This window comes from Trachemys scripta, chromosome 23 (assembly GCF_013100865.1).
Source record: "Trachemys scripta elegans isolate TJP31775 chromosome 23, CAS_Tse_1.0, whole genome shotgun sequence".
Taxonomy (NCBI): domain Eukaryota; kingdom Metazoa; phylum Chordata; order Testudines; family Emydidae; genus Trachemys; species Trachemys scripta.
This window is the reverse complement of record NC_048320.1, coordinates 1,692,005-1,707,036: the sequence shown is the minus strand read 5'-3', so window position 1 is coordinate 1,707,036 and position 15,032 is coordinate 1,692,005. Positions and strand designations below refer to the sequence as shown.

Genomic DNA, 15,032 nt, shown 5'->3' with positions numbered 1-15,032 from the left:
TTTACAGATGGGAAACTGAGGCACAAAGACACTAAGTGACTTGCCCAGTTTACACAGGTAGTCTGCATCAGAGCAGGGAATTGAAACAATCTCATGTCCTAGCACTCTAACCAGTGGATCAGCCTTTCTGTGTATGAAAGTTTCAAAACTAGAGGTGAAGAAATGAAGAAAGTGTCTCTTCTACGGTTTGCAGCTAATTACCCGAGACATGCTTAGACACTCCAAAAAAGGTGCATAAGGGAAACATTTGTGCTAGATTAGTCACAGCGATGGAATTATAAACATACTAGAGAGGAAACCTGTCAAAGTGAATTCAAGGGAAAGCAAAGAGTGGAGAGGAGGGAACAAAAAAATCATATGGAGAGGCTGGAATAAAGGAGGGGTCTCAAAAGAGCAGTCAGCCCCAGAATAGCCCATCATTCATCGTAATGTCAGCCAGAGCAGTACAAGCCCTAGTGTTTTTAAAAGGAAAGGAAGAACCCAAGTGATCAGTCAAACAAGACCAAATACTCAAGAGGAAAGCATGGGAAGATAACATTTGTCAAGCACACACCTTTACGTGGCAGCTACATAAATCAGCCTATAGACATTTTAAAAAGATGCATTTGAAGACACCTCTCCATATCTTTCATTTCCCTTTTTCCAGTGCAATAAAAGTATGTTTAACAATCCTACGCTTCTGTCCCTGGATTCTCTTAGTACAAGTTTGGAAGGGGACAGTAGATTAAGTATTTAATCTGCCATAATAAGAAGAGCCATCTCTAGATTCAGTGCTTCAAAAATATGTTTAATTGAATCTCAACAAAATAGGCAAACATGCAGAACCGAACATCTTTTTGAATTAGGAGCCTTAGCTATCCAACCAGTAGACTTTTCGCAAAGGTTGGTGTGAGGTTTTACAGGTACGTTTTACAATTGGGAAAAATGAAATTGATTGTGTATTTTATGTATCATGGTAGATTTGATAGAATTTTCTGTTAAAATTAATTCAGTGTTTACAGATAGCTCTTCCATAGTACATGATAAACACTTCTAAAATAGGTTTCAGAGTAGCAGCCGTGTTAGTCTGTATCCGCAAAAAGAAGAACAGGAGTACTTGTTAGTCTCTAAGGTGCCACAAGTACTCCTGTACTTCTAAAATACTTATTCCTATAGCAACTGCCATCTGCTACTCAAAGCCACTAATAGAATTCAAACGGTCTATTCTTCCCACACTTACTCTTCTGTTGTCTGAACACCTGACTTCAAGCCCTGTGTTTAAGCCATAAGTCCTTCCCTTTCCTTCCAAAAATTTCAGAATTCCAGTTTTCATTAAGAAAAGAAAAACAGGATTCAACTAGAATATCTGTGGAACAATTAAACTCATCTTTGAAAAAGAGTGTCCATTTAAGCATATTAGAAAGTTCTAATATCTATTAGAGCATGGGCTCTCAAACAGGGGGTCGGAACCCCTCAGGGGGTTGCAAGGTTATCACGGGGGATGGGTGGGGGAGTCGCGAGCTGTCAGCCTCCACCCCAAATCAATTTTGCCTCCTGCATTTATAATGGTGTTAAATATATTTTAAAGTGTTTTTAATTTTTAAGGGGGGGGTCACACTCAGACTTGCTATGTGAAAGGGGTCACCAGTACAAAAGTTTGAGAACCACTGTATTAGAGTTTTGCTTGAATTGATACAGGTTTTGTCTCTAAAACGACCATATTAAAAAAAAATCATACAAGGTTAGTAATTACTAACAAGCGTAATTTATTTGAACACACTTTTGCCCATTCAGTTATGTTCTCTTATTTTTTTCTTGGCAGTAGCTAATTTCTTATATGACACCAGTATCACTGCTGCAAGAAAACTGTCCATTATTTGTCACAATTAGCAATTACTCTTTGGGTGAAGAGTTAAATACTTTCTACAAGTTTCCCTTTTTTTTGTTCGTTGTTGTTTTTCTTCTTCCTTCCTTTTTTGTCCTCTAATCACGATCAGTCTGGTTTGAGTGAAGAGTGCCACTTAGGCAGCAAGCCATGTGATGGAATGCAACAAGGTGCTTTTCTTATGAAGCCCAGAACTGTTTCAACCACAGCAGTGCCTGCAGACCTTTCAAACCATAGCACTGGAGGAAGCATCTTTAAGTCAGAAAAGTGGCAATTTATGAACTGAAGCCAAGGTTTAAAGATTTAAGTTCTTCTAGAGAGTCAATGGCTCACGGAATCAAGACTTTTCCCCAGATCAGAACTGGTCCTGCCAGCCTCTAGTGGCAGTTCCACTTACTTCCACAGGTGTCCTGGCTGGAGCTGAATCCTATGCACCACCAGTATACGAACCACACAGTTCAAGTACCTCTAAGGTTAGAGAGCTCTAGCCAGTGTATTACTGCACAGAATACATTCTGTATTCAGATCAAAGTAATGGTCAAATATGACCATATGACCATTTCTTGTGGGCCAACAATAACGCGACTATTCTCAGTGGTTTGCGCATTGGCCTGCTAAACCCAGGGTTGTGAGTTCAATCCTTGAGAGGGCCATTTAGGGCTCTGGGGCAAAAATCTGGCTAGGGATTGGTCCTGCTTTGAGCAGGAGGTTGGACTAGATGACCCCCTGAGGTCCCTTCCAACCCTGGTATTCTATGATTCTATGAAACAGCAGCAGCAGAATATTTGGAAAGATTTATGTTACCAACCGATGTGTTACTATGCTCAATGATCATCTTGTTTGAAAGCTCAAATCAAGAGACATGTCCCTTTCTGCACTTGCAGAGCCACCGTTTCATAGAATCATAGAAATGTAGGGCTCAAAAGGGCCTCATATCAGTGACCAAGACATGGGCAGTCATGCCTCAGAGCCAGAATCAGAGACCAGCTGCCAGAACCAAGGGTCACAGAGCCAGAGTCAGAAGTAAGGAATCCAAGCCGAGGGTTGGGACTGGGTTACCTGGAGTGAGGGGCTAGGGCAGGAAACCTGCAGAAGCCATCAGGAATGCTTTCAGCAGTTGCTGAACTGCTTCTACTGCTAGGCTGAAGAGCCAGTCTGCTGACTTTTCCAACCAATCAGGCGGGGAAGCCAATCAGGCAGCCTATTACAGGCCAGCTGCACTCATTAGGATGCCAAGGGACTGGCTCTGATGCAGGACCTGATTTTTAACACCCCGAGAAGTCATCAAGTTCAGCCTCCTGCGCTGAGGCAGGACCAAGTAAACGAAACGGTTACCTACCTTTCATAACTGTTGTTCTTCAAGATGTGTTGCTCATGTCCATTCCATTGTACGTGTGTGCATGCCCACATGCGCGACTGGAGACTTTTGCCTTAGTGGTACCCATGGGGCTGGCTGTGCCACACTCATGACGCGGTATATAAGACGCCACCGGCCCTGCGTGTCTCGGTTCCTTCTTGCCAACAACTCTGACACAGGGGCAGGGGGGCGGGTAATGGAATGGACATACGCTACGCATCTCAAAGAACAATAGTTACAAAAAGCTAGGTAACCCATATTTTCTTCTTCAAGGGCTTGCTCGCGTCAATTCCATTGTAGGTAACTCACAAGCAGAACCCTCGGAGGTGGGCTCGGAGTTCTCAGTCTTGCAGACTGGAGTACTGCTCTGCCGAAACCAGCATCAGCCTGAGCCTGCTGGATCAGCGCATAGTGCAAGGCAAACGTATGGACCAACTACTAAGTTGTGGCACGGCAAATTTCCTAGATCGGCATCTGAGTGAGGAAGGCCATTGAGTCAAGTAAGCCGTCACAATCGGTGGCGGGGTCACCTTCGCCAGCTCACAGCAGTAGCGGATGCACTCTGTGATCCAGGACGAGATTCTCTAGGTAGACACTGGGCAACCCTTCATCCGGTCCACAACGACAACAAACAGTTGTGTAGACTTACGGAACGGCTTCATCCTCTGCGTAGAAGGCCAGTGCCCGCCAGACATTCAGAATATGCAGCCTGCATTCCTCATCTGTAATATGAGGCTTCAGGCAGAAGACCAGTAGGTATATGTCCTGACCAGTATGGAACTGGGAGATGACCCTGGGCAGAAAAACTAGGTGTGGACGCAGCTGGACTTTGTCCTTATAGAAGATCGTATAAGGCAGCTCTAACGTGAGTACCCTGATCTCGGACACCCTACGCGCTGCAGTTATAGCAACCAAAAAGGAGACCTTCTAGGAGAGGAGCAGAAGGGAGCAGGAAACCAGGGGCTCAAAGGGATGCCCCATGAGCCTGGACAACACAAGCTTCAGGTCCCAAGTAGGGACCGGGTCCCAGACATGCGGGTAAAGGTGTTCCAGACCTTTCAAGAACTTCATGAGATGGGCGAAGACCGACTTACCGTGAAACAGAGGATGGAAAGTCGAAATGGCCGCCAGGTTCACCCTGACAAAGGACAGTGACAGGCCCTGAAGCTTAAGTGCAGCAAATAGGCCAGGATGTCCTTCAGGGGGGCCTCTTCCACCCAGATGCGGCAATCCAAGGCCCAACACGTGAACAGCTTCAACTTAGCCACGTAGGTAGCCCTTGTGGACGGTTTCCTGCTGCCCAGTAGGACCTGCTGGACACGAGCAGAACACTGCCATTCTTCCCCGCTCAGCCACACAGGAACCAGGCTGTCACGTGCAGCATCAGGTTCGGATGCAGCAGATTCCCGTGGTTCTGGGACAGCAGATCCAGCTGAAGAGGCAGCTACAACGGAGTGGCTGCCGAAAGATTCAGGAGCCTGGCGAACGAGGACTGCCGAGGTCATGCCAGGGCCATGAGGATGACTGTCGCTCTGTCTTGCTTCACCTTGAGCAGGACTCTGGATTAACGGAACGGGTGGGAAGGCATACATCAGCACTCCCGACCACAGAATCTGGAAGGCGTCCGACAGGGAGCCCTTGTCCCTGTCCAGCAGAGAGCAGAACACGTGGCACTTCTTGTTCTGTCTGGACACAAACAGGTCCACCCGGGGAGTCCCCCACCTGCGGAAAACTAGGCTGACCACCTCCGGATGGAGCGACCATTTGTGGCAAGACAATAAAGTTCTGCTGAGGCAATTCACCAGGACATTCTTGGCTCCGGGCAGGTGGGCGGCCAACAAATAAATGGTGTGCTGCACACAAAAGTCCCAGAGGCGGAGCGCTTCCTGACAGAGGGCCAAAAACCTGACACCACCCTGCCTGTTGACACAGTACATTGCGGTAGTATTGTCTGTCAGGACCTGCACCACTTTGCCTTCCAAATGGGGTAAGAAAGCCTGGCACACCAGGCAAAACGCGCTGAGCTCTCAGACATTGATTTGAAGGGCTTGGTCATGTTGCAGCCAATGACCCTAGGTGTTGAGCTCGCCCAGATGGGCCCCCCAGCCCAGGTCTGACACGTCCGAGACCAAGGTGAGTGAGGGCGACTGGGTCTTGAAGGAGACTCCCTGCAGCACCGACTGGGGATCCCGCTACCAGTCCAGAGAGGAGAGGACATGGTTCAGCACCGTGACCATTCGGTCCAGTGGGTGCCTGCTTGAAATGTAGACTGAGGCCAGCCACACTTGTAGGGGCCTTAGATAAAGCCTGGCGTGACTTACCACATAGGTGCACATGGCTATGTGGCCCATCTGACACAGGCACATGTGGGCCATGGTGAGCGGTTGGCTCTTTATATGGCTGGTCAAGTGTGACATAGCTTGAAAGCGCGCTTCCGGTAGGAAAGCCCTGGGCCCCGTGGAGTCGAGAACTCTATGCGTTGAACGGGTGTTAATGTGGACTTTTCTGTTTATTAGGACACCCACATCACTGGAGGTGGAGCACACCAGATCGAGGCTTCCCTGGACATGCTCTGGAGACCTGACCTTGATAAGCCAATCATTGAGCTGGGGAAGATCTGGACTCTTCGATGCCTCAGGTAAGCCACCACCGGTGCCATGCATTTCATGAACACGCTGGGGGCAGAGGACAACTGCTGTAGCGCCGTAAACTGGAAGTGGCGCCCCGCCACTATGAAACATCTCTGACCCGGGAATATGGAGATATGAAAATAAGGGGTCCTCCAAATTTAGAATGGCGTACCAGTCCCCCGGATCCAGGGAAGGGATGATGGAGGCCAGGGATACCATGCGGAACTTCAACTTTTCAGCGACTTATTGAGGCCCCGCAAGTCCAGAATGGGTCTGAGTCCCCCCTTTTGCCTTTGGGAGTAGGAAGTAGTGGGAGTTGAATCCTCTTCTATGCATATCCCAAGGAACCTCCTCCATGGCCTCCATGCGTAGGAGGTTCTCGACCTCCTGAATGAGGAGTTGCTCATGAATAGGGTCCCTGGAGGGACAGGGAATTGGGGGCAGGGGAGATGGGAAGGAGGGCCAGCCAAAAATTGCAGGGTGTAGCCCCAAGCCACTATGTCCAGGACCCAATGGTCCGACGTAACCCGCAACCAGGCCAAGCAGTAGGGGAAAAGGCGGTCGAGAAAAGGGCAGGAAGGATCCGGGCAGTTGGCTGGTGCGTCACTCCTGAGCGCACCCTCAAAATAAGCGCTTCTGTTGCTTAGTTAGGCCAGGCTGCGCAAGAGATTGGGACGACGAAGGGTGGCTACAGTTAAACACAGTGTCCCTTTTACTCGCAGGCCCCCGCCGAGGCTGCCACTGTTTAGGTGGCTGAAGAGGCCGGCACGGCTGCTTGGACATCTGAAGAGTGCACCCCCAGGGAGTGCACCCCTCGTACTCTTCAGGACATGCAGATGCACATCTGTTTGGTCAGAAAACAGACAGACACTGTCAAACGGGTGGTCCTGAATAGAGGCCTGCATCTCCTGGGACAGGCCGGCAGTCTGGAGCCAGGAACTGCGCCACATGACCACCGCTGAGGCGACCACTCGAGCAGCTGAATCTGCCGCATCCCAGGCCATCTGGAGAGAGCACCGGGCCGCTGTGGTCTCCTCTTCCACCAGGGTTGCGAACTCCTGGGCCACCTCCTGGAACATGGAGTCCTTGAACTTGAGGAGAGAGTCCCACAAGTTAAAATTGTAGCTGCTCAAGAGGGCCTGGTGGTTCACCACCCGAAACTGGAGGCTGGCAGTAGAATAATTTTTTTGACCAAACAAATCCAGTTTTATCCTATTTATTCTTAGGGGCGCTTGCTTGGTCCTTGCTTGTCCCTTTCGTTGGCTACCGAAATGACCAACGACCCCAGGGGCGGATGAGTGCACAAGTACTCAAACCCTTTTGTGGAAATGAAGTACTTCTTTTCTGCCCTTTTAGAGGTGGGCGGGATGGAGGACGGGGTCTGCCAGATGGTTTGGGCAATGTTCAGAACCCCCTCCATCAAGGCTGCGAGTTTGTCATGGAGATCAGAAGTCACGGATTCCATGACTTTCCAAGACCTCCGTGACTTCTGAAGCAGCCGGTGCACCTGGCCCAGTGGCAGCTAGGCAGCCCTGTCCCAGTCACACCAGCTGCTGGGGGGGGGGGGGGGGGAGAGGCACGAAGCCAGGTAGGGAGCCTGCTGGCCCCACCAAGTCCTCCCGGTCCCAGCACCAGTGGGGGTCCCGAACCGTGAGCCGCTGCACCTCTCCGCCCCCAGGCCGCCCTCCACCAGGACCCACGGCACACCCTTGCAGCCGCCCACCCAAGTTTTAATCAAGGGTATATAGTAAAAGTCATGGACAGGTCATGGGCCGTGAATTTTTGTTTACAGCCTGTGACCTGTCCATGACTTTTACTAAAAATACCAGTGACTAAAATGTAGCCTTACCCCTCATGTACCAAGAGCGCAATCCGGGCTGGGGAGGACACAGAGAGCACATTAAATAATGTGTCCATCTGTTCCTCCATCTCCTCCGCCTGGAGGCCCAAGTTGGATGCCACCCTGCGGAGCAGCGCCTGATGCTCGTGGAAATCGTCTTGTGGGCTAGCTCTGGAAGGCTCTCCCACTTCCTCATCCGGAGAGGAGGAGGATGACTGGACAACAGGGGGAGGTCCGGCAGCATCCCCACCCATCTGGGAGGGCAGCCTTGGGGTGGGTACCGGCTCCTCACCCGCAGCGGCCATCAGGACGTCCTGCACCGAGCCTGGTGCCATGGATAGTGGGGGCACCGCCTTCGGCCTGTCTGACTCTGCGACCGAGGGCTGGAGGGAGTGGGGCACCAGCATGACGGGAACGCCCCATGCATTCCAATAAGGCCATTGGGTTGGCCACTGGCTCTGCTGCCAGGGGTAGGGGGGAGCGGTGCCACGTGGGGGAACACCCTTGAGGTCTTGGCAACGGCGACCAAAGGCATGACAAAGACTGGTGCCAGGAAGACCAACGACACCTGGGCGAGCTTCGGCGGCACAATGGGGATCAGAAGCGCGGTGCTGATGACTTGTAGCAGCGAGCCGGAGACCTGGGTTGATGTGGAGACCAAGAACATAGTGACCTAGGGCTCTGTCTTGGCTCCAGAGGCGCTCACCTGTTTTGTGCGAGGCCTTGCCAGTTGGCTTGCCCTCGCAGGGAGCCTTAGCCAGCGGTGTCAGCTGCGGCAGAGGTGCTCTCAGATCTCCAGGCGCTGGGGCCTTGGAGGGGACCGACTGTGCCATTGGCCTAGGCCCTTTACCGTTCCCCGGAGTCAGTGCAGGCCCCTTTGGGGAGGGACGGGACAACTCCACAAGGCCGAGCCCTTTAGCAGGTCTGGAGTGGCATACGGCCCGAGCAGGGTCCTTTACCCAGAGCCCCTTGGTCGGGCTTGTTCAGTACCACTTTCTTAGTATTTTTCTTTGGCACCAGCGACAGGGATCAGTGCCAGGAGGATCCCGGGGCTGGATGTGCGCTACGCACCGAAGTTGAAGCGCTGGGTGCTGGTTCGTGTCGCACCGCTGTAGTAGGAAGAGAACCTGAGACATAAGCCCTTGTATCAGAGGCCTGGCATGAGGCAGGACCTGGTCACAGAATCTGGCAAGAACAGGGCTGATATTGCAAACATACACATTCCTAAGACGTGCTAGTCACAGAATATGGACGCACACACATCCCGATATCAAGGATGGTACAAAAACATTCCCCAAGGATAAGTATCTAAGAGGCAGCACTGACATTTTTGTATCAGGGAATAAAGATGCATCTCACAGGGAGTATCTTTGTCCAGCCGAGGAAGGAAATGGCAAGTCCTGCCATTCACTGAGCTGTGTCCATTGTCACGGGCATACATGTCTTAGTATCCTCGTAGAGCCTGCCAGGTGCTTTGTCGACAATAAACCTGGCCTGGCGCCTTCGTACCTTAACGGATCTTGTGGTCATTGTGTGGTTCGCTTGAGGTCTGCTGTGCTGTCTGTGCAGAGCTGGGGCAGCACACAGGGAAGAACACACATACACAGCCAAACATCTAACCAGAGCCAGCTCCAAAGCGGGGCACAGGACAGCCTGCATCAGGATGGCCGTTCTCTTTGTGTCCACGGACAAAAGTTCTGGCAGATGCGATAGCATTCCTTTATACGGGTTTCCCCGAGGCACTGTAGAAAACTCTCTTGCGGGTCACTAACAGGCATAGGCCTGTTACACGAAGAGCAGGGCTTGAAACCCGGAGACCAGGGCATGCCCCGCCAGGGGCAAAGTCCCCACTGGGACTTTATCTAACTAACACTTAACGGGTATGTAAGAACTAATAACGATTAAACTATTTACAGGTAAAGCACAAGGCTAAGCTAGACGAGAAACCACTAACCACTTGCAAAGCAAGGGACACAGGTGCTCTGACTGACCACCACGGGCGGTAAGAAGGAACTGAGAAGGTGCAGGGCTAGCAGCGCCTGATACACCGCACCATGAGTGCGGCACTCCAGAGGGCGCCACAGCTGGCCCTATGGGTACCGCTAAGGCAAAAATCTCCGACGGCTGTGCACATGGGTGCGCACACACCTACAATGGAATAGACATGAGCAAGCACTCGAAGAAGAACTAGACCAACCCTGACAGCTGTTTGTCCAACCTATTCTTAAAAACCTCCAGTGACGACAATTCCACAACTTCCCTTAGAAGCCTATTCCAGAGCTTAACTACCCTTATAATAGTTCGAAAGGGTTTCCTAATATCTAGCCTAAGTATTCCTTGCTACAGATTAAGTCCATTACAGTACTTCTTGTCCTACCTCCAGGGAGCACGCAGAACAATTGATCACCATCTTCTATAACAGTGCTTAACATTTTCTCAAGACTAAACATGTCCTGTGTTTAGAAATCACACCCCTGGAGAGCATATTATCCCACTGCGTGGACAAGCCCTTCGATGACTCAGCTAAATCTATGCAAAGCTCTTCATACAAATCCGCTTGGGACTAATAAATGGTACACAGGCTACTCCTAACAAACAAACAAGGTTAATGCTTGCACAAGGCAGGTATAATATAGAATCCAAAGCTGTTTAAAAAGAAAGATCTGGAACAAAGACTCTTGAATATTTAATATAGTACAACAGCACTTCGATATGGTATTGTATTCTGTAATTCTTTCAGTTTAAGTCTTCACCAAACAAAGGTAAATAGAGAAGCCAAAAAAATTTTTTTTAAACTGAAATATAGTGCAGCAAATAAATCCAAGTAGACTAGTCAGTCCCAGGAGGGCTGCTTGCTGTGCAACATGGAGCAAAGACTATCTTGACCCTGCTAAGTTTTATGACCAGCCTTTTCCATAATAAGGAAGGCCTAGAGTGATGGAATAAACTCTTGCAGCAGCAATTTGGACTGTTAATAGGTTCCTGAGGGTCAGACTCATAGGTACTTTACAGTTCTCAAACTGACTTGTTAAGCAATTGTATTTTAATTGCTGCATTCTAGTTGTGTAACTAATCATTTTTATTGGTGGGGAGTGGGGCGATCATGTGTTTCAAAGGCTAATAAAGCCACAGAACACCTAAAAACTAGCCTAATGTGATCTTAGTAGGATTAAAATGAAAGGTTTTCAAACCTCATTTTAGTAAGGCCCACGACATTCTCAAACAAACAAGTGAAATGTGGTCTAGATGACATTACTATAAATTACAACTGGTTGAAAATCCACACAAGGAGTAGTTGTCAATGTTTCACTGTCAAACCAGGAAAGGGTATCTAGTGGGGTCCCATTGAGGTCAGTCCTGGGTCCAGTACTATTCAATATTTTTATTAATGATCTGGATAATGGAGTGGAGAGTGTGCTTATAAAATTTGCAGATAACACCAAGCTGGGAGGGGTTGTAAGCACTTTGGAGGACAGGATTAGGATTCAAAACAACCTTGACAAATTAGCAAATTGGTCTGAATGCAACAAGATGAAATTCAATAAAGTGCAAAGTACTTCACTTAGGAAGGAAAAGTCAAATGCATAACTACAAAATGGGAATAACTAGATATGCCGAAGTACTGCTGAAAAGGATCTGGGGGTTATAGTGGATCACAAATTGAATATGAGTGAACCATGTGATGCAGTTGAAAAAAAAAAAAAGGCTAGTATTCTGGGGTGTATTAACAGGAGTGTCGTACATAAGACACAGGAGGTAACTGCTCTATTCAATACTGGTGAGGTCTCGGCTGAGTACTGTGTCCAATTCTGGGCACCACACTTCAGCCTTCAAAGGCTAATGAATTTTGACTTGGAATGGATTTCAAAGGATAACCTAAAAGTTAGACTCCATCTTCCATTATTCTAAGTGTGTTAATATATTTTAGCAGCTTCCAAGGTCACTTGTCCCCTTATTTGAGAACAGTCACCCTTCACTATTCCTATCAATATATTATAAATCTATCTGGTATCAATAATTGCCAGACACCTATAAATTCTAAATGCTCTCTTAACCACACAACTCAACATTATCCTGCTGCTCAAGTGTGCTGCACTGCAGTGTTCTCTTTCTGACTTCCACCACTAGCCCTAAACATCTCTACCTAGGGCTGCATTTTCCAAGCCAACTACATTTCAGGTAAGAATCACCTCCCCTTTTCCCACTTTGCTTCCACACAAGTCACGCTTTGTATTGAAAGATAAATTTAAGAAAGAGGGTACTTCTCAGCATTACACTCCACAAACTTCAAGAGCTTTGCTAAATGTAAGGAGTATTTGCTTAGAGTAATAAGAACTACTTATGACTGGTGTCCTCAGTAACGGGACTTCAACTGGAGGCACAAATAATGGCAGATAAACTTGGAACTCTAAACCAGGAAGTGAACAGATACAATCCAGAGAGGATCCACACATCTCTATAATCCAAAGTCAGAACTGATTAAGAGACAGTCAGATCATTACCTTAGATGCCAGGTTGTCTACTAGTGCAATCATGGAGTTCTTAAAAAGGGTAGCAGCAGTCAAGGGTCGCTTGGTCACTTCTGTGATACTCAATTTACCTTCAGGCCACATCATCTTCAACACAGGATTGGAGCTACAAGGCCAGAGTTAGAAGAAGCAGTTTGTTTACTTATGAAGATTCTAACAAGGTGTCAGTGGCAGTAACTAATTTTACTGTGCTCTAAATTAGACAATTAATTTCTGGGTCAGAGACTGATGGTGATCCCAGTTCTTTTGACAGATTGGCTAAGCCAGTACATCAGTTTGGTGCTACAAAACTCTACTGTTTATTAGTTAATTAATTTACGGTACAAGGTTATTACTGAATACACTGGCAAGCACACATTCTCCTAGCTAGATAATGGTAGAACGGAAAGTGGTTTTGAGAGATTTCCTCTTTATAGTCATTAGTCTAGCCAGCATAAATATGTGCATAAAAGAGGGCCCAAAATTAAGATCAGTAGCCTAAGAAATTAATATGAACCACCACATAATCTACCTCTCCCTTTAAGATGCATAGTATTTTATTCCAAACTAATATATCCTGCACAAGTGATACTTTTATTAAAAATAAAGCCAAAAACAATCCAAACCAATTTTAAACTTTAACCTACATTACTGAATCAGAAATATAGGGTAAAAACAAAGTCATAGTTAAATTCGTGCCTTTAATAAGATTGATCCATAGCTGATCCATCGGGGGCACTATAGAAGGGAGCTGTGGGAGAGGAAAGTACAGGTGGTTGTCTTGGAGAGATCTTTTCTGCCTCACAGGCAAGACAAGATAAACAGAAGATAATGGATGTAAACTGCTGCTGGATAAGTGGAATAAAGTGGAGAGTTTGGGTTCATGGAACATTGGGCCCCCTTCTTTGGGGAGATGAGGCTGTTCAGGTTGGAAAGCCTCCACCTCAGCAGCAGGAGAAGCAATGCTCCTGGTGACAAATTAGCTTGACTAGCTGCCTGGGCATTAAACTAGCAACAAAAGGAGAAGCTACAAATATAAACAAGTCATACTCAAGGTATCGTGCATATAAAGAAACAAGAAGTTAAGAAACGCAAAGAGAAAAAAATTCTTTAACCGCCTATATATTGATGCTATGAGAAATCAGAAATGCTTGTTTATGGGGGAAAATGGACATAATTGGTATTACTGAAATCTCAGAGGAGTTACATGATCAGTAAGTTAAAAATCATGATATACAACCTATTTGTGAAGGACGGAGTGGGCAGAAAAGGGATGCCCTTACCATCTTCAGAGAAAGACACTTCAGAAGTGAGAGACCTAGAATGCTTATGAATCAATGTACAGTATTAACTGATAAGTCACAACACGGAGTATTGGTCTGGGGTCTATAATCGATGAATAGGACAGAGAACAGGATGAACAATTCCTTAAAATATACATCTATAATGTGTAGAAAGAAAAGCAGCATTATCCTGGGGGATTTCAGTCAGAGGGACACATGCTGCAGATCTAGGGGGCTTTACTAGTGGCAGCATGAGGAGTTTCTAAGAATTATAGATAATTTTCTAGCACAAGTAGTATTACACCCATCAAAAGGTAACTCTATATTATAACCTCTTTCTGATGGATAAAGATGACTGATAAGTAAAAATTAGTTGTTGCTTATATGGAATGATTGGTTACATTCATGTGCCAACAGAATACAGCCCAAACCAGTGATATATATTTGATACTATAAAAAGGCCAATCTCTCAAAGCTTGAAAACAAGAAAAATTGTGGGTAGAAAAATAAACGAAAAAACAGTGAGCAAAAATAAAGTATTCTTAGACAACTGCTGACTTAGGTGCCGAAAACACTCAATTCCAGACATGAAAGGTTTCTTCAGTTAAAAAAATCCTATTAAAATATTCATAAAATCAGAAAAGGAGAAGCTGAGATCAATGGCTATAAATAATTAATTATAAAATGCAGACAATTAATAAAGGAAAAAAAAGGTACCAATGAAAAAAATCTGTGACTAGTAGGGCCAAGGACAGTAAGAAATTATATTTAAAAAATCAGGAACAAAAAAAACCCAAGCAGTAGTATAGGTCCATTATTAGATAAGAATGATACAGTTGTTAATAATGAGGTAGAAAAAACAGAAGTGCTCATTAATATTTCTGTCCTGTGTTTGGAAAGAAGCTAAATGGTCGAGTCACGTCTTACAGTGATAACGAAATGCTTTCTATTCCTACAGTAAATAGGCAGATTGTTAAACAGCATCTATCAAAGTTAAATATTTTAAATCTGCAAGGCCTGATAACTTAGAACATAAGAATGGCCCTACTGGGTTAGATCAAAGGTCCATCTACTCCAGTATCCTGTCTTCCGACAGTGGCCAGTGCCAGGTGCCCCAGAGGGAATGAACAGAACAGGGAATCATCAAGTGATCCATCCCCTGTCATTCATTCCCAGCTTCTGGCAAACAGAGGCTAAGGACACTATTCCTGCCCATCTTGGTTAATCGCCATTGATGGACCTATCCTCCATGAATGTATCTAGTTCTTTTTTGAGCCCTGTTATGGTCTTGGCCTTCACAACATCCTCTGGCAAGGAGTTCCACAGGTTGACTGTGCATTGTGTGAAGAAATTTTAAACCTACTGCCTTTTAATTTCATTTGGTGACCCTTAGTTCTTGTGTTATGAGAAGTAGGAAACAACACTTCCTTATCTACTTTCTCTACACCAGTCATGATTTTAGAGACCTCAAATCATATTTCCCCTTACCTGTCTCTTTTCCAAACTGAGAAGTCCCAGTCTTATTAATCTCTCCTTATACAGAAGCCGTT

The 15,032-nt window shown here is 46.7% G+C and overlaps 1 protein-coding gene across 2 annotated transcripts in view; it reads right to left on the bottom strand.

Moving 5' to 3' along the window:
* Positions 1 to 15,032, bottom strand: part of MYO1D (myosin ID) — a 371,118-nt gene that overhangs the window by 224,455 nt on the left and 131,631 nt on the right. For both annotated transcript variants that reach the window (XM_034755839.1, XM_034755840.1), the window contains exon 14: positions 12,194 to 12,326. In XM_034755839.1, coding sequence (XP_034611730.1) covers positions 12,194 to 12,326 — 133 coding nt within the window. The remainder of the gene's footprint in view (positions 1 to 12,193; positions 12,327 to 15,032) is intronic.